Genomic DNA, 24,896 nt, shown 5'->3' on the forward strand with positions numbered 1-24,896 from the left:
ATAAAAGAAATTGAATGAATCCTTGTTAATAAAGCCAAAGGACTGTACTTAATAGAAGGGGAGATGGTATATCTTCTGTGTCACAGACTAATCTAATACCTTAGGTAATTAATTAATTCTTTAGCTTTTTTAACTGCATTACTACACTGCCTTCTAAACTTTTTTCAGAAATAAAATTAAAAGATGTCCAAATGCTTTAAAATAATTTAGAACCTGAGCTTCCTTGACAAGTAACCTGGTATATCTGGATTGCCTCAGATTGATGATGTGCCCTTCATTTCATCCCTGGTATTCTGTAAGTGTCAGGGTAGGAGACCTCTGAGCACTCCCAGAGACACTCTCTTGTCTGTGGAATATAAGTAAGTTGGAAATTTGGTGTTACACTCCTGAAAATATGTGAAAGACCCCAGCTGTGTAGCCTGAGGGCCACTGTGGACTAGCAGGGTTTTTCCAAACATTTATTCTTTACCTTCAGAAAATCTCTCTTTCCTTTCTGACACATAAGCAATGATCTGTGTGACTTGCTCCAGGGAGACCAGTTTGTCCCTTTCTGAGATCTGGCTTCTCCTAAAGTGTTTGAAGAAGCAGGAACAAATTCTTCTCCTTACCTCAGTTCAACTCGTTAGACTCCACACAGTTGATGCATTCAGATGTAAACTGAAATCTGGATTTGTCTTGACATATAGAGTTCTGATTTTATGGAGAGCCTTCCTTCAGTTAAAATTCAAGTTGCAACCTAGCAAAATTCAAGTTGCAACCAGCTTACTATTTTGAATAACATTGCCAGCTGCTCTTGTCCTTGGCTGTTTGTAGCGCCACTCTCATTCCACCCTACTTTTCAGTCAGGATCCGAGGAAGCTTTCCCCGGTACCACGATGATGGTACAGAGATTATTGCCCAGTCCCTGTGCTCCATATAGAGATGGCCATTCAATGAAGTACAAAAAAATCTTTCAGAATCTTCTTGGCATTGCACTGCCAAATAAGAGTGGCTCATTGTTTTACTGTTTCTTTCCCCCATATCAACTTTGTTGATACTTCATGAAATATTTAGGGAAGTATAGTTTTCTGATGGGAAGACTGTATTTAGTTGTGATTTCTCTTTTTAAATAGAAATCCACAAAGAACCCAAGAGGTAAGGCAATAAAGAAATGAAACCTCTTTCCTTTTTTTTTTCTTTTCTGGGAAATTTCCACCTCTTCTGTGAAGTAGCCCTTAGAGAGAACAGGAGAATGGACTTAAAATTTTTTCTTCTGGTTCTTTTTGGTTGTAATTCTTCCAGAGACAGAAAGGCTAAATACCAGCAGTATCAGTAGCTATAGAAGAGACCAACCAGCTGATGTCAGATACCATACGGTTCATCAGAAAGCTGAGAAACCTGGCAAGTTTCAAAGCCTTGGATCTCTGTGGTTTTGCACTTGGCCTGAAGGATCCCTTACTTCTTACTGAAAGCAGTGGAAATCTCCAAGACCTAAAGCTGGTTACAAGATTTTTACCATTTAGAGATGCAGTGTTTGCAGCTACCTCTCAATCTTTGCCAAAATCTTGACTACATTGTGCACTTTCTCTTCTGAGAGTTGCCCCTTCTGCTTCATTCTGAGATGGAGCCTCACAAACTGAGCACCCCTTCCTCAGCTGACTCCTGTCCTTGGCTCTTATCAACAAACTGGTGGCATCCTCAGGCCCTAAATCCCCCTCCTTTTCAGGTATATACCTTCAGAAGTCATCCTGCTGACCTCAGCTCCATTGCAGCAGTATTAAAAGGGAAGAATCAGATGTTTGAAGTACGTACACATTTCTGAAGTAGCGTATACTAAGAGCTTGGAAGAAGCATCTGAGTACCACAGTGCAGGTAGTGACACTAGCTTTTACTTTCACCAAGAATCATGAAGGCACCTGCCACAGGGGCAAAGTCCTTTAATAGAAGAATTCTCTATCACCATAAACTGAGGTTAATAGTTTCTTTTTTTTCTTGGAAATTTCTTGGAAATAATAGCTGAAAAGAATTTGATTTCACAAAACACATGAGTTGATCACATACTTCTCAGGAATCTTTTACATATGCTTTGGTGTGGGATGTGTAGTAATTGTTTTCCAAGCTCTTCTGTACCAAGAAAAAAGGATGTGATTGCTTTCCAAGTAAGCAGAATGGCACTAAACACAAGTATCTGCAATTTCACAGAATAAAGAACTTATTGTTCATATTATTAGATTTTTTAAAATATAAATATAAATGGAATGTATTTGCTAAGTCCATCTTGAACTCTTCAAGTTCATATTGTAAGGGCTTTGAGGCTGACCTGATCCTGCCATAGCTGCCCATCTCCTGTAATCATGTCCCCCACTGCTGCAACTGCCTTAGCTCACTTGGAGGTGTATTTTCAGAGGCTGTCTGCATGAGCCCATGTTGTGGAGTTGCTGTCCTTGTTCCTTATTTACACTGTACCTGGCGGGGACAATGTGCCACCAGACACAACTGTTCAGAAGCAGAATGTGTTACAACACATGGTGCCAAGGCTCAAGGGCTTGGTTCCCCCAAAATCAGTGAGTGCACAGCTGAAGGAGGGGTTTATAGTGAAGTCTTGGCTTTAGTGTGGCTATTTCATTTATTAGAGGAAAATTATGATACTTAAAGTTCCCTGAGCTCTGGCCCTCCAAGCTTCTCTGCAGACCAACTCTGAATAAGCTGGACTATAACAAATGTCTTGAAATAACCTCAGCAAAATCAAATGGGAAAACCAAAATAGATTATCTCCAAGTAATACAAAAAAGTCCAGAACATGATTAATACCTCCTTTGAAGGATGAGACATGGTGCCATTGGACACGGTAGCTTATACTCAATTTCTAGTTTATGGACAGCAGCTGTACTCCAGGCTATGTGGTATGAGCTTGTGGTAAGAACCTACAATATACCTTGACAGAAAAGGTGCAGGCAATTACTGTACTCCAAAGCAGTTTTAGAGCAATCACTAAGTGTGGCTGCAAAATTGCAAGTCTGGTAGCAAAAAGGATGTTGATAAAGAAATCCAGTGTCTGGATCCTGGTCACCTTACTTGACCTTTCTTAAAGCCAGACTGAGCTCAGGAAGTGCAGACTGGAGTTTGATATGAAATACTTGAGACAGGAAGGATTTAGGAAAGGATTACAACTCAAGTAAAGCACACAGCAGCAGTTTAACCTGCATGGTTAATTCTCTAACTATTTTTATCTGCTTGCCATGAAAATTTGTGAGGATCTGACCACTTTGTACATCTGTACAGTGAACATCAGCCAGCAAACTCGATCAGGACAGAACGAAGAGTTACACCGGATACAGAAGCAGCGGGAAGGCACACCTTGCTGGAGAGGCCAAACAGAAATTTAGATGAGCAAAGGTGTTCCTTTCCATTTTGGATGTTAGGAAATGTGAAATCAACAGGAAAAGATTACTGAAGGGCTAGGATTTTACAATATACTTCCTTGCCTTAATGATCCCAAATAGGTGCAGTCTAAAGATATGAAGGCAAGCTTAATTCTCAAAGTCAACTTTGCCAGTTATTACAGTCACTTCAGTCACCTCAACACTGCCATTCCTCTTTCCCAAGCACATATGGGAAAAAAACCTACAGTTTTTTATTATAGACTAATGCCATTTGCACAGATGGAAATTAGATGACAGCAATTGGGCAGCAGCTTGTTTACAGAGAGGCATTAGAGCAACAGGGGGATGGACTTTCTTCATCTCTGCAGGCTTAGCTCTAAACACAGCTGCTGGTAGCCATGGTCTTTACATCTCTGCAGCCTGAGGTGAGGGCTGTGGGCATGCCTGGCATGATGGCAGAGCTCAGATATGAAGGAGACAAACTCCCATGTGTGTGCCTGCATGGGTCAGTGCGTCCCAGTGCTGTGTGAGAATGCTAACTCACAGGGCAGGGAAGAGGAGGCAGATTGAGTAGGAACAACTCAGTAGATGCTCTCTGTTGGCACAAGCACCTCCAGATGCCGACAATAGACTTGTCTATTGCACTCCTCTGGCTAACATGGCCCACTGTGGTAATTTATGGGAGATTTCCCTGTTTAATTTTGTTAATGTTTATTTTAATACATAATGCTGAGGCTGGATTAATGAACTCGGAGACTAAAGTACTTGCTGCTGACATGTCACAGTACGGTCAGGTGGTATTTTCCCATGTGAACTACATTGTAGTTCTGCACGAATGAGGTCATGGGAAAAAATAGGAGGATAGCTCAGTTACTGCAATCTACAAACAATTTAACTCCTTTAATGCCAGTGGCCAGTTGTGCAGATGAACTTTGTGATGTGAATATTTTTGTGGAAGTGTTGACAGTTCTTGCAATAGCTTCCTCAGTTTTGCAAGTCTTCTGCTAACATTCTGTCTCCTGGAATCAGGAAGTAGAGTGAAGATAGGCAGATTTTTATTTTTTTTCCAGAAAGAAAAATAACCACCACAAATGCAGGAAAAAACCTTACAATTTTGCTAATACTCAAAAACCAGAAGATAACAGACGATAAAGGAAAACAACCTATAAGAAGACAATCTGCCATTTAAAAAATTATTTTTCATTACATTTATTTTGGATCCCTTCTGAACTGAAATTAAGATAGAAAAGATAGAAATCTGTGGCACAGACTGAGGTCAGAAAGATGGGATCCCTCATAGCTAAAGTGAATAAACTTTCACTTGTTGTGTTGTGCTGGTAAACCTGACTCTAAGATGAAGACATTTATTTGGGTAGAATTTTCAGATTTTCATGGGAGGTTTTAAAGTTTGGGCTGGATGAAGCCTTGAGTGACTTGGTTTGACCTCATGGATGGCCTTGGTTTTAGAAGGATTTTGGGCTAGAGATCTGCTGTCCCTGCCAGCCTTTGGGATCCCATAAGTGATACTGAGTCAGACTGTGGGCAAACTCAGGGCAGACAGCAGTTCTCAGAAGGGATGTCTCAGTAGAGCAGCAAAAGCACTTCCCATTCTCTAAGGTCCAGGTTCTTGAAATACCACTAAGATTCACAGAGGGATAGTGGTGAAAAAAGAAGTAAAACAAATATTTTCTGTACTAGTGTGTCACCTGTGATCTCCCCAAAACCCATAACCTTCCTTTCTTCAGCTTCTCCTCCCTTTGTGTATAGGGAAAGATAGAATGTGCTCTGTTTATTCAATCAGTGCAGACTTGTAGCTAACTCTTATCAGGTACTCAAACATACTTGAAAAAGCCCAGTAATGCCTCACAGAGGTAATCATACGCCCCTAGGCATATTGGAGAGCTGAGCTTGCTGCAGGCTGAAATAGACTTCGTCATGTGTCATTAATAACACTGCAAATCTCCTGGACTGTTGTTGCACAGATATAAAAGGGAATTTTCAGTTGGCATGAGACAATCCAAGGAGTAAATGTACATTCCACCCTTTCCAAGTCAAACCTCTCAAAACAATCTCTGACTCATCAGACTGCCGGCAGAAGGGCCCATCAGAAAGCATATTTGGTTACTTTTGTTATCACTGCAATGGTACCACAGTTCTTTTCTAAAGGGTCACTTCACACAAAACAGTTGGCCTCCTTCAGTGGAAGCCCTGCAATATTCAATACCAGAAAGAAGAATCCTTAATTCTGTAAACTAAGGCATGAAAGCAGGGTAGAACTATTTATAGCTTTGATTTCCTCTGAATAGATGAGAGGCTGAACCTGACATTACGGAGTGAAAAGATCAAGGTGGTGCTTTTTTTGGTTCTTCGGTTGTGTGTGGTTTTTTTTTGATAACCTATTCTGGCATTCAGCGATAAAGCAAAGAGAGGACTGACTTGGCATCTTGTGAACTGCCCTGGAGACTTGTCTACCAGTCAGGAAAGTCATTAAGCATCTTCAAGTTCACTACAGAATATGACTTTACTGTATATATATATTTATGTGTATAAGGAAAAAAATAGTCGTCCCAGCAACTAGTAGTGAAGGTACTGCAGCCCCACAAGTACAAGCAAAGTTGGTGGAAAAGGGCACGGGGAGAGAGGAGAGTCAGGTTTTATGTGAGTTCAGGCTGTAAATTCATGCTGACACTGCTGCCATGAGAAGGGCTTTTACCATTCGTCATCTATCAATAGCACGTGTCCCTGCCCTCCAGCCCCTCTGGTTGCTGCCTTCCTCTGCCGCATGCAGGTTATGGTTGGGAAGGAGTGAGCAACGTGGATGTGGGGCTGTGAAAGCAGGACAGTGTGGTGGGGCAATGCTTCCTTAGAGGTGTTACCATATGCTGGGTTATGTGGAATAAAGTCTGGAATGGAAAAAAAACCATGTTAAAGGGCTGAGGGGCTACGGGTGACTTTGGGAAGGGTTGGTGGCAGACTGGAGAGGAAGATCTGAGAACAAGCTGGAAAGGGGCAGCAGGTGACCAAGGATGGGGTCACATTCTCTAGTGCTGAATACTTGTATGAGCCTCCAATGTGCTCTAGGCTGGCCACAGAGGCAGGAGCCCATCAGAGCTGCTTTATGGTGCCAAGAGAAGAGGCTGAAGGCAGGGCAAAAGCACTGTTGGGATGGGTGGGAAGTCAGTGAAAAACTGTGGCCAAATTGCCCCATAGCAGCCAGCCTTCCCAAGGCAGAGCATTGAGGGCAGCAGGATAAGAAGCTGACCTTTCCCTTCTCTGCCAAGATGAATTCAGCTGACTTTTCTAAAGGAAGGCACCAATTTTACAGGCTGAGGGCTGAAGCACAGGTTACTGAAGGGGTTCAGCCATCTGTGCATCACTAGCCCTGAGCAAGCACATCCTGGCCAGCATTGTATTTACTGGTCTGCAGAGAGACCTGTTGATTGCTGAGCTCTTGACAGTGTCCAGCACTGAGGTATCAACACAACTATTCAGACTTCTTTTGTATGCTTTTTGTGTAGCCTGACAGGTAGCTCAGCTGCTGTACTGGTGGAGAGTCAATTTTTCCAATTTACTTAAGAGGAATGTTTTCCTTTATTGTTGCATGATGGAGCATGTGATTGAGGCAAAGCAAGAAACTGTTGTCAGCTCTGGGCTTGACAAGTCTGAAAAAAGAAGAAATGTGCTGGAAAAAATAACAAGTTATCAACACCCTTGGGACAGAAGATCCTTCTTCCCTTCTTTCCTCAAAACTGGCTGATTCCATCTCAATTAGCAAATCATACATTGCAGCAGCAAAACCTGTCCAAGACTACTTTTTTTCAAGGATTAGCAAATTGATGAGTAAAAGTTTGTGTATTTTTATCAGGGGAGACTGGAAAAGCTGAATATTCAGTTAACCTCCAGGTTCACATTGTAAGGAGTTTAATTGCATTTAAGGAGGCCTCTGGGCAGACACCTTGCCATTAAGGAGAGTAGACTGATGAATGTTGTGGCTTAACGTGGTTCCTGTTGCTGCCTATAAGATGTAGAGCTACCCTAATTATCTTCAGATTAGCCTCTCTCAGACACAGGTAACAATCTTCCTGCACCACCCGGGGCTCTGCATGGGCTTGTTTCCCCTGCTTATGCGTGTTTCTCATTAGCAAGAAAAGTCTGCCATCACCTACACATCTTCTTGGCGTGAAAAACCTCTCACTGAGCAAGTCAGCTCCATGTCATGGGATAACTGGGAGCTCTGCCCCAGCCCTGACCTTCAGCTCTGGGAGTGCTGTTTTGCTGCTGATTTCTGCTGGATCTTCTCTGCCTCCACAGGCAGTACCAGACCAAAGGCCACTGCTGTGTGGGCTGTAATAAGGACATAGAAGACGTTATCTTTGTCTAGTCTGCTGTCTGTTGTTTGATTTGAGATAATACACTGAATGATTTCTAGTCCCCTGAGGATGTTTAACCTAGACATCTTCCCAAGATCAGCCTGTCTGCCAAGGATGAGTTCTCCATTATCCACATCACTATTAACCCTGAAAAGTGGGTTAGTGTCAAGGAGTTCTCCTTCAGGAGACTACTCTGAACTAGGAGCCCAGAATTTTGGTTTGGCAAGAACAGTGACCACAGGCCTGGGGGATATTGTAAAACATGGTATGAGGACACATTTTATAACCTGTTGTGCAACTCCATCATTTCTCTCCTAAATGCAGACATGCACAAGGAAAGCAGAAAGTCTCAACATTTTAATTTGAGCTGAGTCCCACATCACTGACACACTGCTTATTTTAATACCTAAAATACTTGGTGCCACTGCTTTTTCAAAATTGAAGAGTGCCAGGCCTCTCTGTGGTTTTACAAGATATTTTGGAAACATTCTGGTTGCTCATAGCGGGTAGCTTTATTCTTTTTTTTTTTTTAACTCTCATCCTGAAGAGTTACCTCCCCTCTCCCCACGCAAATACTTTCATTTTTACTCTAAGCTTTAAACAGATGGGATTGTAGAGAAAGGCTTTTGGAAAGAAGCCCTCGGGGTCTTGTTAGCTTTGTTAATCCTTACTTTGGCTTTTTTTTTTTCCTTATTTTTCACTCCCAAGAGGCAGAATGCAAAATCTGTGTGTAATCAGAGCTAGAGACTATGCGTGCTGTTCTAGGATAATATTGTCTTACCCTGCTCTGCTTAGTACCTTGAACAGAACCCAAAAAGCTTACTGGCATTAAAACAGCTACTCTAAATCAGTACCCATAATACAAGTGCCCTTGTCTCAGTGGCTGAACTGAAACAAATGATAATTTTTTATCCTTGGACAGTGCTATCTAAGTATCTTATAGAGCTTAATAAACAAGAGTTTAGATTTGTAAATGAGGTAAATAAGATACTGTTGGAAGTGAAATGAGGGCATTAAGGACCTCTTTGACCCTTGAGTAGGACCCTCAAAGTCAGTGACAGTACAATATATCCTGCTCAGAAGCAGGAAACAAAAGAGCTTCTTTCACCAGGTTGGCAACTAGGTGGGATTGCAGCTCTAGGAAGCAGCTGTATTGTTTTTTTTCTTTTTTTGGTCCACCAAAAAAAATTGACCTTTGCCATTTCAAAGTGGGTTATTCCCTTTCATCACTTACCCTTGGAAACTGTCTTGTTTGTAAAGGCTTCTCTTCCTGGAAGTCTCTCCTGCAGAATGTGATTCTGAATACTGGATGGCTTCCCTTAAACGCTCTGCAAACTTCCTTTTTCTGTATGATTAACCTCAGCACTATGGTACTTCACAATGTATCTCTGAGCCAGAGAAATAAGCTTTTCTCCAAAGTAAATGGAGAAAAAGTTGGGGTTTTTTTAATAAAATACATCTCTATGATAGCACACATTTTTCATGTAAGGGTTGATTCGCAAGATTTATCCATATGACCTGGAGACTGTTGCTAAGAACTAAATCCCCAGAATTCCAAATCATAGCACTGTTTCCTGTTACGTGAGGCACAGGGGAGACTCTTTATATATCTGAATGCTTTGTTTGCTTCACAAAGTTTTACCAAAGAAATTTGCCTTTTGAGAGTAATTTACAAGCATCTATATCCAGTTTGTCTTGTCAGCCATGGGCCTCAGCCCTGACAGATTTAATGGGCAGCTGGGCAGCATAAATCTTGTACTGCCATTGTAATGGATGAGGATGCTGAATGACCTGCAAAAATGTGACTTCCCCAGCAATGATCCCAACTCTTGCTCAGCTGCTTAGTGCAGGGTCCACACTGATTGAACAGGTTATCCTACTCCCCTGAGTGTCCCCCTCAGTCCTCCATATTTCAGAAAGGCCGTGTTTCCTCCCTTATTCCTGCAAAAACAGACCCTGTGCGGCTACATCTAAAATTTCAGCTCTATCTCATATTGACATCTGGTCCTGGAAGGAAGTCCTGGATCTCCTCTAGCTGAAGAAATTCTCAAATTTCCACAGACTTTAACATGTTTATTCCATACCTGGAAAGAGGATATGGGGTTGAGGACCTAACAAGTAAGGCAAGGGCTTTGAAACTGAACAGCCATTCTCCAGCATGTACTCTGCTCTTAATACCTGAAATAGCTGGAAGTGATATCCACATGGGTACCTTTAAGGAAAGCACTGAGGAGCTGTGACACTCAGCTTTTAGCTGAGTTGGCTGTGCTTGAAGTACGTATGAGAGGCACCCTCTTATCCCCTGCTGAAAAACTGATCGCAATGAGAAGGAAACAGAGCAGCAAAATGCCTGTAACATATTCCTGCTCAAGCATCCTGCAGCAGAGACAACAAGAGCAGACACCACTGCAATTTTAAGCTGAATTAAAGGCATTAAATCTCAGTGGGCACCAAGGTGCTGCCCATCTTCTTGGGTAAATGTGGATGAGTCAAAGTACAGTGGAGTGGTCAAGAGCCCTGTGGCTGTTAGATGTGAGGACAGCTCCTTATCTTAGCAGTAGAACATGCACACAGGATAGAGGAGAGCTGTCATCTCTATCAAGTGTCCCTTCTACTCAGCTCCAGCCTGAGAAGAGTACAAAAGCCTGTGATTTGCATCTTCTTTAATGACACTTTGTTCAACACAACATAATTATATTTAGTGAAAAACATAGTCTGAAAATAGATTTCTCTTATACTCTAAAACCAAGTTCATTAACACCTTATCAGTTTCATAATTCATTAGTTCCAGTCTCCCAGGAACTGCCATGAGCAGTGATTTTTTTCATCACGGCCAGAAAGATTAAACTCTGTAGGAAGCCATACAATTGAAATCTTTTGAAAATGAATGAGTTGGATGCATAACAGGAGACTCAGGCAGAAGTTCCAACTGGGGAAGTTTCAGCCCTTCCTTGATGAGGAAAAAAAACCAGAAACAACTATCAGTTAAGTAAAGAACACTAAGAAAGACAAGAAAGACAAAACAGACATAGGTTGACTGGGACAGTCAAGCACTCTGCAACCTATACTGAAACTACATCTTCGACATCATGTGGAAGAAGTAGAGGCATCAGATTACAGAATAAATAAAAAAAGACCTTGAGAAGAGAAAACAGATAAACAGCGGCAGTGTTATAAAAAACCACAGCACTAGAAGGCCATACAGTACCGTTCACAAAGTCATCAAGAATATCACAAGTAACAATGCTAGAGACAGATACTAGGAACTTCCAGAGATGTTGCAGAAAGGTACCATAAACACAGTAAGGTCTTCTACCAATGAAGTCTAAATTTCCCTTCTTTAGCAACATCTAGGTGCAGCTCTTTCTCTTAAACCACCACAAACCAATTGCATAAATACAGGTCAGAACTGGGGAACTGAAACAATAACCTGAAGAAATCACACTCTCACACATTTCTGCAAAGCACAGCAGGTAGGACAATACAGTGCATTGTGACAGACAGAGCAGCCTCAGCATTAGGGCCATAGCAGTCACTGTAACACTGCATTAGAATACCCAGGGATCGTTCCCCAGTGGCAGGAAACTGCTAACCTGCAACAGCTTGAACTGTCAGTGTCTGGGAGTAGGAATTTTGGTAGCCTCTGCCTTGGAGTATGTTACGGTGAGGGTGGCCACGACACTCCTTACAACTTTAGGGTCCCCTGATGCCAGGGCAACAGGAGCGGCTTCGATGGAGTATCCTGAAAACATAAGAACTTTAATAGGAAAATAAAGTAGGGACGAGGCCCATAAACTGTACTCAGTCTAGGGACAAACTCCAAAGACAAGGCATAGGGGGTGGACACAGCAATATATAGGGTAGGTCTGAGGGTAGAGTCTGAGGGCATGGGTCCAATCACAAACTGGAGTTAGAAATATGCAAAACACTGCAACGAATAACAAACAGTCAGGGGAGAGAGCTGGGAACATTCTAGAAGCACAACCTTGTACAGGGTGACTTAATTAACATATTAACTGCCATAAACCCTTAAACAAGTGCTTCCCAAGACTTGAACTTAAAGCCTGGTGCTTCAGGGATGAAGTCTTTCTGGCCCTGCATCCCAGCAGGGCTGAGTCCCACAGGAGTGATCCCATCCTCACAGCAAGGTTTACTCACCAAGTAGTGAGTAAACACTACAGCAGAGCAGCAGTAAAGCTGGCCTGTGCTGCTTACTGCAAAGGTTATGGCAACTATGGTATCAAACCAGAGACTTATATCAAAAGAGAAAAACACCTCTTGTTAGGAGTCTATGTATTTATAATCTGAAAATAGAAATAGAAGACTGGAATCACACCCATAATGATAAATCTCACAGTTTCCCAGAACCTGGAAGAATGAGAATATCTAAGCACATCCAGGCAGGACTTCTGAGGGTGGACTCAGCAGTCCTCTGTCAACATAACTGCCGCAGAATAAGGAATTTCTGTCTTTGAATTCAGATGTCTCTGAAGGACTACATGGATACCAAAAACAAATGAAAAACAAGGTGGATAGCACTAACAGTGCCACTAGAGAAGAAGAAGCTGAAGTAATTGAGTCCCATGAGCTTGTGTAAGCAGTAAAATAGAAATTGGCTTGGTTTCTCCAAGTGACCAGAACAATGGAACTAGCAAACACAATTCTGTGGGGGAAATTGGAGAGGAAAGGAAGGCAGAATGCTCAGGGACAGTGTAACTCAAAGACATCTGGATCTGGATGGTGAAATGATGGGGATATCCAAAGAGTAAAGGGAACATGAATACAGATTCTAGTCAGTGCCTAAAGATGACACTCTTCAGAGCATGTTTGAAAGGGGAAGATGAGACAATCATAAATATATATAAGTTCATAACCTGGCCATGTTCTGCTCTGAGTTGCCAGAGGATATAAAACCAGAGTACAGTCAACAATGAACCACTAATTCATGTTGCTAATGCTTCTGTCACCCATAAGAAAAATCCAGTTAATTCTTATCTCTTTGTTTCAGACTACTCAAAATTTCTCACTGATCTACACATTTCCCCATTTATTTCCTGAAGGTGACATTTTTCAATGGGCTTCTAAATATCAGGTAAAACTCAATATGCTGTGGCAATATCTTTGGCTCACATAACCCAGCCTATTTTTTCTCTTGCTTTTGATCATATTCTTGACATACTGGCACTGTTGTGGTGAGATGTAGATATTTCCTTGCTCTTCAGGTGCCCTGTATCTGGTTTTACAAGCCCAAGAAAAGTGATTTTTTTTCTCTGTACTTTTCATCAGGATTACAGCAGTCTGGCTGGTGTCTGCTTGAAGATTCTGCAAAAGTCATGAGTTCCTATAAATGGCAGCATCACGATTCCTCCCTAAGCAGCAGTTCTCATGTCAATGAAATGTCCCCAGCTACCCACAACACACCCACAGCCAGAGAAAATCACCTCTTCCTCTTCCTGATTGTCTTCTCAGAGAAGGGTACCTTGAAGGCAGCAATGGCTCTGGGGGAGAGAAATATTGTCCCCAACAGTCAGCAGAGCCCTTTGAGCTGTACAAAATTGCTGTGTCTTTCCAAGAACTAGAAACATGCAGCAGGGTGCACATAATGGTCTCCACAGGTGAATGACAACCATTCCTACAAAAGAAGTTCCTGTATTGAACTATCATCTGCCATCCAAAAGAAAAGCACTACTTATCAGTGATGTCTGCTGGTGTCAGCAGGTGTCTAGAAAAAAACAGGTTAAGAGACAAGTATTCAATTTTCTCCCAAGGAAGATGTTCCCCACAGGAGCTTGCAAGGCTTCCCCCACGGGTGCTGAGCTGGGAGTAGATCCAAGTAGCCATGGCAACCCTATGCAGACTGCTTGACATGGCCAATGTTCAGAATAAATTTTGGGCTGAGTATTGGTCCTGATGGTGTTAGTACCTCGACTAATGACACATCTAAAGCACTATCCTTACTATTCTTCCATCTGTTCTTACTTGTTTGCAGGGTGCCCAAAAATGTCCCAGGAGAGCTGTGGGTCTCTGTATGATGAATTCTAGCCTGCTGAGAAATATGCTTGGTTTTGTTACCTCCTATGACCTCCCAGAGCAGGGACAGTCCTATTTATACATACCACCTGCTGCAAACTTCTATCCTTGAGCTTCAGCTGCTTTTTGTACCTAGTCTTCCTTAGCTGTAGAATTCCTGGTGATTTGTGGTGTTTCATGCAATTTAACTATGTATGTGAGGAGAAAGAGCTATGCGGTGGCAAGGCACTTATATATGGAAACTCCTGACACAGAGCCACTCAGACTAATATTTTTTTGTCTAACATTCAAGCTCCCAAGTGGCAGAGCTTCCTGGCACAGAAACAATCAATAATCCCAGTCCAAGCAATTTGCTCATATATGTGATCATGTACAGGTACAGCCTGGTCTCTTACGTATACCTGCTACTCAGAATGCCAAAGTGAACATGTGGTTCTTGACAGAAAAAAGACCAAACCCTTAGAACCATCATCTGTACAAAGGGCTACATTTAATAGCTGGAGATTCTAGTGAATTCAGACTCTTGGGTTTTGGTTCATTCTCCAGAACAGGACCGGGTTTTGTCTTTATTTTTGTTTTCTGTGTCAGAACTGCAAAGCAGATGAGTTTCAAACTACAGAGATTGTTCATGGTATATTTTTAATGAAAATCCCTGACTGAAATATGATTCTTATTATGGAAAAAGAAAAAACTTGCCAAACATGATTTTTCCAGTTCTGAGAGAAATGTGAGGGAAAGGGATTGTTTTGCTTGAAGTATGTTTTAAATTCCACATTGCAGTCTAGTATGGGTGCATACACTGAGGTTAAACTGTTCATGCTGATCCAACATAAACTGATGCTAGGAATGACTGTTGAGAATTACATGGCCTTCGTCTCCATAAAAAATGCCTACATTGGAGTATTCAGCCCAAAATAGCAACCTGCTGTGCCTGGGCTAGAACAAAGGGAGAAGTAAAAGGAGGAAATGCCTGGTTTGGGGAATGAGAGATGAACCTGAGACAATCTTGAGCATTTCCTTGTAGGGGGATTATCTGCTGGCTGGAAAACAAGAGCCAGGGCACAGAGGTGAGGGAGAGGAGAGCCAGGCAGATGTCTCCTTCCTGCAGGCGCTGGAGGCCCTTCTTTGCAGGAGACCAACCACCAGGCAGGCATGTCAAGGGGCTGGAGAAGGCTCACAGGGCTGTTAGTCATGGCTGACTGAGGAAGCTGAATCACATTAGCTGAGCTTTGTGTCCACAGCTCTGACCTGTGGCCTAGAACAGTGTGAAGGAAGATGCTGTGCATCTGTGGGCAGTGCAATGGGGGTGGGAGCTGGTGCTGCTCCCCAGGGACTCCTGGCATGCTTCTGTGGCAGCTCTGGGATGCAGCTTTGGGATGGTTCTTCATCACCAGTAAGTGGGCATTTCTGACAATTCACTGCAGATTTCCTTATCTTTGTCAATGTCTGTTGTGGGGGTGTGTTGTGCACAAACAGGCATAGAGTTTGTGAGATTATAAAGCGGAAGTAAAGATGGACACATCTCTCCTGCAGGTCCAGGTCTTTCTCTCTGCCTTGGGTTATCAGTCAGTGAAACTTTCTCCACCAGCCATTGATTTTTTTCTAGTTTTAAAGCCAAAAGTTTTATAGTGTATAGTATAGTCTATGTGAGATTTGGGCTATATAGTGCCCAAATGGATATCACTATAAAGAAGGTAATCTTGAAGAGCTCTACAATATGGTGGATTGTATTTTGCCACTTAAAGGAAAGTGCAGTCACTGAATAGCACCATGGGAGGGAGTAGATGGAAGAGGTACAAATAGGCTGTGCTCACACTGCCTATGTGACCCAGGTCAGAGCCCACACACACAGTAATGAAACAGTAATTTCTATTTTTTTTTTTCCTTCAAAGCACTTTGTCCATCCAGACCAAACCAGATTCCAGTATGGAGAGCCACAAGCTCAGCCCTTTATGTATTGCAGCTATGCACATCCTTAGAGACAGATGAGTTTGTAATGATTGCTTTGAAAGTGACCTGGGAGGTTTTTTTCTTCCCATTGTTTCTGTTAGTGTCACAACACTTGGATGCCTTGAGCTAACTTTTCAGAAAGCCAGGCTGAGATATTTCTTCTCTAGTGTTCTCCCTGAAAAATCTTGTTGCATTTGGCCACCTGAAGCCAGTTCTTTACACTTCATCATATTAGTCCATGCAATTACTGGACAGTCACAGAACACAACATGTGTCAGCCAAACCTTCCTATGTTTTTTATCATATCAAAGAAAACAGCTGCTGTCTTTTCTGTTTTTCACCAGTCCTGTACCTGGAAGGATCTGTCCTTGTATTTGAGGATGTTTTCAAGCTGGTTGCCTTCTACTGTGTCAGCAGGTGAGTTGGATTCATCTCTTCCACAGCACAGTCATTTTACCCTCCCCTCTGGTCTGCCCTTCCGCAGTCCCCAGTCCCAGCACAGACCCTTCTGTTTCCTCTGCTACACTCCAGCCTGCCAGACCAGAAGGTATTTCAGATGCTTCTATTTACGATAGGGCCAGATCACCCACAAGCACAGCTGCCCTTGCAGCTGGAACCTTTGTCCCTAGGGCTGCTTCCACAGAGTAGAGGCATGGAACTGAGGCTAGGAGGGCAGGGAGGAAGAAGGGCCCCGAGTTAACTACTTATTTAAAGCTTTAAGCATACACACACACACACACCTGGTGGCAACTTAGCAAACCTACTAATGGACTGTTGCCTGTTGGCAGCTCAAAGCACTTAGTCACCTATAGGGAATCTGTCAAGGAAAGTAGTCCTGAAACAATGTATGTTCCTTAGCTAAAATTTAAAATTAAAACAAAGTGTTTGTTTGCTCAGCACAGAAATACCAAGCATAATGGGGACAGAGATGGGAAAAACCTGTAATGTCATTTTCAGCAGTGCAAGGTTTGATCGACAGCTGATGAGCCCCTCTGTGTAATTAAACCCATATGCCTGCAGCCTGCTCTAATCTGTGTCCCGGTGCTTAGCATACTGCAGTAATACCTCCACCTACTTACCCCATCCCTGCTGCAGCAGGCCTGGTTGTAGTGAGTTGGTTGTAGACTTTTGACTTCCTCTATATAAACTTACATGACTCTTAAAGTAGTTATTTCCTTTTAAGAGGAGAAAGCAGATTCAGGATATGTTTACAAGGCAGTCACATTAGTCACTTGGTTAGGTCAAACAGTAGGAACAGTCTGTCTTGGGTAGGATACAGTGTGGATACAGTAGGATACAGCTTATCCAGCCAGTCCCCCACTATTCTGAGGGCTGATCCTGCAGCCAGCCAAGTTCAACAGTACTGAGCCACAACTCTTACCTGCACACAAGAAACCATGCCCACCCTCACCCCCATCAGTTAATAGACATTTAGCCATCTAGATGTGTGTAGACCCTATAGAATGGACATAAGTTAACCCCTGGATCATTATAAAGATGTCTTTCTCACCAAAGCAAAGAACAGCCCAAGTGCAAAATAGAATTGGTCATTTCTAGTAAGTGGCTGGTGACAGAGAAAATATGCTTACTTCTGCTTTCCTGCAAAAAAGATCATGGCTTGAGAAAGAGTCTCAGAAAGAAATAAAGAAAGAAAAGTTCTCCTATTAGCTCCTGTTATAGATGTTATTTTTGGGTGTCAAATATACATTCAGATGGTTCATGTGGTTTTCCAGGCTACTGTCAAAAGACAAGACAAAAAGGGAATAATTTGCTGAGAGAAGCAGGTAATAAAAAGACACTGACCTACCATTTGCTGGCATCTCATAGGAGCTCTCCATGATGGTAAATGTAGAGGCCTGAGAACAGGGATGTAGTAAATTGTCTATGAATAGCTGGAAACAGCTTTTCAGGGCTGATAGGCTCTTCTCAAAAAAAAAAATTTTGGCCTGGATATATTACCTACCTGCAGGTAACAGGTGACTTGGTGGCTGGTCTGCAAGCTGCTGACCTATCAGCAATGAAGAGTGCCCCATTAATAAAGCCAGAGGTTTTTTCTATTAGGGCAATGTCCTAATATTTCTGGATCTTAATATGTTTCATTTTTTAAAAAAGATAAAAAGGAAAAAGAAGAAAACTATTCATGCATATAAAATAATAAAGAAAGCAGAAAGTATATGGACCCTCTTCCTCTTTTAAACCTCATCACTGCAATGAAAAATTAATAAGCCATGTATCACATCAGTTTATGTCAGTGTGACAACAGAGTGCTCAGTGCACAGAAAACCCATGGAGAACACAAAACATCAGTAAAGTTTGTATCTGTTAAAAAGGTCAGAAATAAAGACATGCATCTCCTGCATTCATCTGTCAACAGATAGGTCTGCAGTCGTGCTTTTTTGGGTTGTGCATTTGTGTAGCAGAGACCTCCTACACACAAGGCCAGTTTCTTCTATAACAATTCCTTGTATCATGTAGAACATTTTGTAAAACTTTTTATGCATAAATTGATCCTGCATCATTCCTTGTTATCATTGAGGGACTGGCTTTTCTAGTCCTTGTTAGAATGGGAATTGAGGCAGGAACAGGATTAGCAAATTGTCACCAGGCAGGTGGCAAATCTAAACAGTTCACTGGCAGACCAAGTGCTCTTTTAAATGGCTTGAGACTTAGGGTGTGTTTCAGTGAAACCCAGCCAACATCCTCTGAGAAATTATCTTTTTTCTTCTGTAGAAATACAGCAACTTTCCAGAAACCATGTACTCAGAAGTCTGAGAGTGGAGAATTAGAGGGATATGTGTTTTCTCAGTGTCATGCAGCATTTCCTCATTGTCTGTGCCTTCACCCAGGGGTTACCCTTCCTCAGAGTCTTCCTCCCCCCAATCCCTCTGTGCCTTGCTGTTTACCCATGCCTTACACTTATAGAGATTTTTAAAAGAGGAAGCAAAGTAGTGAGAGAGTGGTAAACAGAAAGAAAAAGGACTTCAAATTCTTTCCACGAGAAAAAGATTGGCTTTTCTAATTAAAATAATGACAATTTGCAGCACCTCACTTTTAATGGGAAAGTATTTGTGGCCTCCCCTGAGGTGAGAGGCATTCCTGCTGTTTTCAGAGGACAGAGCCAAGACACAGTAATTAAGTCAGTGCTATGGAATGAAGCAACACCACAGAAGCTGATGATCTTTCATGAAATCAGAGCAACCCAGGCTGGCACAATGTCCGTAATTCCTTACCAGCCATGACTTCGCAGAACACAGTTGTAATTATGAGCCAATCCAATCACTAAAACCAAGTATGGAGTGCCTAGCAATTGTGGGTTTATCATTTTGCTGTTTTTTCATTGTGTTTGTTTCTACAGGGATTTATTGCCCTTTACCCTGAAGCTGCCACAAGCAATATTAGAAGCCAGGAGCTTTCAAGACCTTGAAATTATCTCTAGTCTGGGGATAGGTAAGTCCCTCAAAGCAGCCAGATTTTCACTTGGACTTGTGAGAACAATGGTGCCTTGCACAGACATAATGCAACTGGGAGCTAGATACACTATTGTCTTTGGAATAGCTAAAGAGGTCTGAATGCAAGAGGAAGATGTTTATGATCTTTATGTTCATAGCAGGATGCTGACAAAAAGGGCACTTGCCCCTTTGGCCATAAACCTCCACCTGGATCTCTGTCCAGGGTGTGGTATCTACAGTCTGGGTGAGCTGCAGCTTTCACCAGCTAAAGTGCAGCATGGCCTCTCAGGATAATTTATACACATTGAAAGTAGCTGGTATCTGAGCTATATGGAAAACACCTTTGCAACTTCTCCTTCTGATGTGTGGGGGCAATGCTGATGAAAGTGTGATATTTTTGAATTTTGATATTTCTGCTTCCTCCTGCAGGATTTCTAGTTGGTAGAGAAATATGTATCGTCCCAACATGTTCTCTCACCTCACACTAATCACATGTGAAAAAGAACATTATTTTTAGTGACACTACCAAACAAGCAAATTTTAGATGAGATGTATAAAGTTACAGATAGGAGAAGCAGTTCTGTTAACTAAAGGAGGTCTTCTTTCTATTCCTTTTAATTTAACACACTCCACTTGAGACAGCTACTTCAGTTAGCCACTTTCATGCTCCTTGGTTTTTCAGTTTTTCTTCAGGTGTTGAAAACAGCCAATGGAGAAAATTGAAGAGTTAGCCTGTTTAGAGATAGTTATTAGAGCACTCTCACTATTTTTGGATCTTCTACATCAATCCTCCCAGGAAGCATGGGCAAACCCCACTGGTTTCAGTTCAGGAAGCTTTGCTGAATTTTGCCAACAGATTTGCTTCTAACACTGTCAGCATCCTCTATTTTGAGTATGTTGCAATTTGTCAAAGTATCCTTTTATATGAATGTCCAGCCAGCACTTATTGCTGATAAAAAGGCACTTTACAACTTGAGATAACAAGTTGCAAACTTAATTTTTTATAACAAGTCTAAAAATTTGGATTAAAATGTAGGAAGTGTATCATGAATCTGCAACCTTAGTCTAATTTGAGCCAGCAGAGACAACAGTTTCCAGCAACTTCTGAAGGAAAAGTTTAGTTAAAGTACAAGCACCAAAGCAATATTGGTTGTAGTCTTTTTCCTTCCCTCCTGTACTGGTGGTCATAAAAGTAGTGAGGCTTGGAAATTTATTTCTATTTCATACCAGGCAAGTTTCTGGCAAGAGAAAAAAAGCCTGCTGCTGTGTGCAGTCTTCCTGGGAAATGATGCTAGCTTCCTGAAGTGCCATGCTGTCTTAGTAGAGTTGAACAGGCTCAGCTACTGACAGATGCTGTTTATTGCTTCCTGGAACAAAATTTTGTGAATATAAATGGGTACACAATCAATTAAGTGCTGCCCAAAGTGGCACTTCCAAAGGAAACAAAGCATTGTCTGAAATTCTCATATGTTCCTTTGTATTTATTTCAAAGTAAATCATGTTTCAAGGGGATAGAAGTAAGATGTCTTTCTGCAAGCTGAATTGCTCCACAAAGGATCTGGCTGCTCTGTATGTTGTCACAGAGGACATACTGCAGGCCCTCTAGTCCTGACCTCACTGGTACAGAAGTTATTTTAGCAGGAGAATTAGCATGATTGCACTGCACAAAGAGTACATACCATTACAGACATGCCAAAGACTCCAAGAACTGCTTAATTATCCCTCCCAGAGTGCAAGATAAGGGAAGATGCAGGACAGCAAAGGGAGATGATCAAATGGCCTTCTCTGCAGTGTGGTACAGTGTAGATGTGCTGGGAAATACCTGCTCTGAAGCAGCTGCGTTACTTGGTAGAGCCACATCATCTGTTCCTTCCTAGTCTGAGTGGTGCTTTGGTGATTTTCATCACAGTGCCTTATCTGACCACTACTGAGAAAAATTACCAACTTCCTGACTGTAGATTGGTTTACTCACCATTTCCCATAAGGACCATGAGGCTTCACAGCATTATATTCTGACTTAAAACAACCTCCTCTGTCCTGAATTTGCTGGTACCAAATAGAGCTGGAGAGCTTAAGGAAAATGGTACCCCAGCCAGTCTCAGATGTGAGGGGCTTGGCAGCATGGTGTTAGTATGTGCAGTTGCATCTGCATGCCTACTCCCAAATTCTGTTGTTGAGTGCTGCTGTTCCTAGCAACATTATTATTTTAAGCTTCTTTGTTCTCCTCTCTCACAGTAAGAAATCAGAGAATAAAGCTGTTCTAATGTCAGTCACCCTAAGATAATATGCTGACATTCTTATAAAGCTGAATTTGTCATGGACACAAACCTTGGCTGTGAGAAGCCAAATAGGCAATTTTATCATGATGGGAATAGACTGTCTTTTAGCTCACCTCTTGACCTGAGAGCTGCTCAGCACTGATGCATGCTCAGCACTGAGGGCCATCCCATACGTGTGCAGCCCCATCTATCCTCTCTCAGGCCCAGCATGTCATGTTTTGGCAGGGTGACACTCCTGACACCAAGCACAGGGCAGGGTTCTGGCATTGTGTGGCAGCCCCATTGTGTCCTCTGAAATCCACATAGAAACGTGTGCCATCAGTGTCAGCTCTGTGTTTAGGGACCAAGCATGCTGACATAGTTATTTAGTTACCTGCATCCTTGTGTTTCCAGGATTTCCCATCTTCCCCTTATCCCTAAATCTGTGGGAATCTATACAGTTCTCATCCAGTGAATACCTTCAGAGGTTTATAACCTTTTCCTTGGACAGATCATATGAGGTTTGCTGGATCCCATTTCCTGATGCTTCCAGTAGTGGACCCTGCATCGGCAGCTTTAATATTGATTAAAAGCAATCAGATTTGTAAGGCAGGTTTGAAACCTCACCTTCAGGGAAAAGAACAAAAGCTGCATGTGATACTGAATCTATTAAAAAAGATACCAATGCTTTGCATTTTTTTTAAAGAGTTATTAATAAGACAAATCATAATAAGAGATTTCTGACAGAAATTTCTACTTGCATGTGAAACACCATCTTTCTTTTTCAGTCATAATTGAAGGCACTGAAGTAGTTAACTATTCCTTAGTCCTTCATTATACATCCTTCCTGTGTACAGCCTTTTGCATCATCTTTTCTCTTTGACACCTGCACGCAGATAGTCTCAAGGCAAGGTGCAAGGCAGAGTGGCCATGGCTATAGATAACAGTCACCCAGAACTGTAGACTTTAATGGTAATACTAATCTGGAGAAGGTGTTTAAAATCATATGTTTCCAGACTGATTATACTGCCAGGCAGCATCAGACCTCTATGCAGAACAGACTGCCACATGAGTTTGCTGCATAGTAGAGTCATCTTCAGATGTTGTCTCCTGGTGCATGTTGGATCTTGGCTATCTATCTCAGACCTGCACCTTACTGTTGTGAACAAGAGGCAGATGCAACTTGCCTGGGGTCTTCACATCCTCTCCTCAGGTATCCACAGCTATTTGCATTTGGAGGGCAGTGATCACTGAACAAGCACAGATCCCTTTTCACAATCATTCATATTTGTTATTGTATCTTCCTGCTAATACTGAAAATGCTGAAGAGCATTAACATCTTTCATTAGGTAAGTGTCCTAAAAATGATAGGGGAGAGAATTCTGCTGAAGCTTCTGAGCTTATCCCCTGGCTTGAAGAATTTCACATACATAAACAGGCAACTCTTTCTTCACACTGTTTTGTGCAGAGGTTTGAAAGTTTAACATTGAAACTTGTGTACCATTTCTTTTAACAATAAGTAGGTTTTCTACATATCATTTGCAGCTAAAATTCTCTCAGATTTTTTTTTCAATTTTCATTTTGTCTTTTCTTTTGTGGTTTATTTTTGTGGTTTTTTTTTTTTACAGATTTTTGGGATTCCTACTTAAACCACAGAAGACAGGACTTATCCCACCCTGCAAAAGACCCTCCTTTCAGCACTGCCCAGGCAGACCATTTAAGATCTACCCAGTGTTTTGCAAGTAGCACAAACCACTGCTCATGTGAAATTGAGCTGTCAATAGGAAATGACAGGCTGTGGTTTGTGAATCCTATTTTTATAGAAGAGTGCAATAATCCCTGTCCTCCAGATGTACCTTCTCCTAAAGGCCACTCTGGGAGCATTGATGTCCCCCTTGCCACCATGCTTACTGAGAGGAGGTCTCCTCGACGGCCTCCTCCCCCTCCACCTTCTCAAGCTCTCATTCAGAAATCTTCTCTGAAGTTCCCACAGGACCCCATGACTGCCTGTGAAGAAAACAAGCTACTTATTAAGCCACTGGGAAAGAGCATTGAGGAAATGAAAATTGAGGGCGGTGATGATAAAGAAGAAAGGAAGCAGAGCTGCTTGGCCAATGAGCCCCTGGCAGTGTGCCCCAAGAAGGGCTCTCAGCCCTCTGTTCCCCCGCGGAGGCGGCTGAGTGAGAGGACCTCAGAGGAGAGCTGTGCGTGTAATCCTGAAAGTTGTGAATTGCTGAAAGGGGAAGGGACAGAAGAAAACCAAGATGCAAGTGCAGGGAGCAGAGATAAAACATTGCTGTGCAAAAAGGCTGTAGAAATGCCTGGGGAGGTTTCCAAAAGGGCTGTATCGCAGTTTCAGGAGACAAAGTCTGAACCTGCAGAGAAGAAGGAGGACATGCCTAAGATACAAAGCAGTACCACTGAGAAAGGAAAGTCGCCTCCTATCCCACCACCAAGAAGGAAGAGGGTTGCCCACGTACCAAGGATCCCCAGCTCCTGCCAGCCAAAGCAAAGAACAGTGGGAGAGATAGCCGTGGCTACGGGGCAGGCTGTGTGCAAGGGCAGCCCAGCTACAGTGACGGGTGGTGCCACTTGCACACACACCAAGACTGAACCAGGACATGGCCACAAATCTGTCAGCTCAGCTGAGCTGGAAGGTTCACGCTTGTCCCTGGAGGACCTGGGAGGCAGTGCCATGGCTCAGGCATCAACATCTGAGCCAGACTCCTACTCCACCAGCAGCACAGAGGATGACCTGGAGATACTGAGTAGTTCATCTGGCAAAAAGACACGCTCCGTGATCTTGGCCAAGGCAAAAAACAGGCTGTCCTTGGTGAACCTGTCCAATGTCTTCACGGTCTTTTTGTCTAGTGACAGAAAGCTGCAGAAGAAGATAGTGGAGCTTGCACAGGACAAGGACTCATACTTTGGCAACCTGGTGCGGGACTACAGAGTGTACAGTTTGGAGATGATGGCAAAGCAGAGCTCCAGCACAGAGATGCTACAAGAGATCCGGCTGATGATGACACAGCTGAAGAGTTACTTAGTGCAGAGCACCGAGTTGAAATCTCTGATAGATCCAGCCTCCTACACCGAGGAACAGTTAGGTAGGTAACTGTGGTTTATTCATCCCTGGGCATGGTTTGGGAAGGTGAGGAGGGAGACAGAATTATGCAGACACAGGCTCTGCTTTACAGAATTATAAACCATCTCCTAAAACCTAAGCAGCATGATTTGAAGTCTGCTCTGTGGTTGCCAACACTTGGAGGAACAACTCTAAAACCTGGAGGCCAATGAGGGGAAAAATCCCTTAATGAATGTTTTAAAGGGACTAGCTTAAGCAGAAGAGATGTGTGTTTGTGTGTATGAGAGACATACATGTATGTGTATATATATGTGTGTGTGTGTGTGTGTTTATATATACACATAAGTTTGCACACACAGAGCTGAATTCATTGGAAACATAAAAGGTAAATT

The 24,896-nt window shown here is 42.5% G+C and overlaps 1 protein-coding gene across 3 annotated transcripts in view; it reads left to right on the top strand.

The window, feature by feature from the left end:
- RIN3 (Ras and Rab interactor 3) overlaps positions 1 to 24,896 on the top strand; it is a 65,040-nt gene that overhangs the window by 23,070 nt on the left and 17,074 nt on the right. For all 3 annotated transcript variants that reach the window (XM_014250068.2, XM_014250069.2, XM_088057195.1), the window contains 3 exons: positions 16,057 to 16,129; positions 19,068 to 19,159; positions 23,048 to 24,526. In XM_014250068.2, the coding sequence (XP_014105543.2) occupies positions 16,057 to 16,129; positions 19,068 to 19,159; positions 23,048 to 24,526 (1,644 nt within the window). The remainder of the gene's footprint in view (positions 1 to 16,056; positions 16,130 to 19,067; positions 19,160 to 23,047; positions 24,527 to 24,896) is intronic.

The sequence above is a fragment of the Pseudopodoces humilis genome, chromosome 7 (assembly GCF_049639895.1).
Source record: "Pseudopodoces humilis isolate 2021_Gansu_Grassland_sample_001 chromosome 7, ASM4963989v1, whole genome shotgun sequence".
In the NCBI taxonomy this organism is placed as follows: Eukaryota; Metazoa; Chordata; class Aves; order Passeriformes; family Paridae; genus Pseudopodoces; species Pseudopodoces humilis.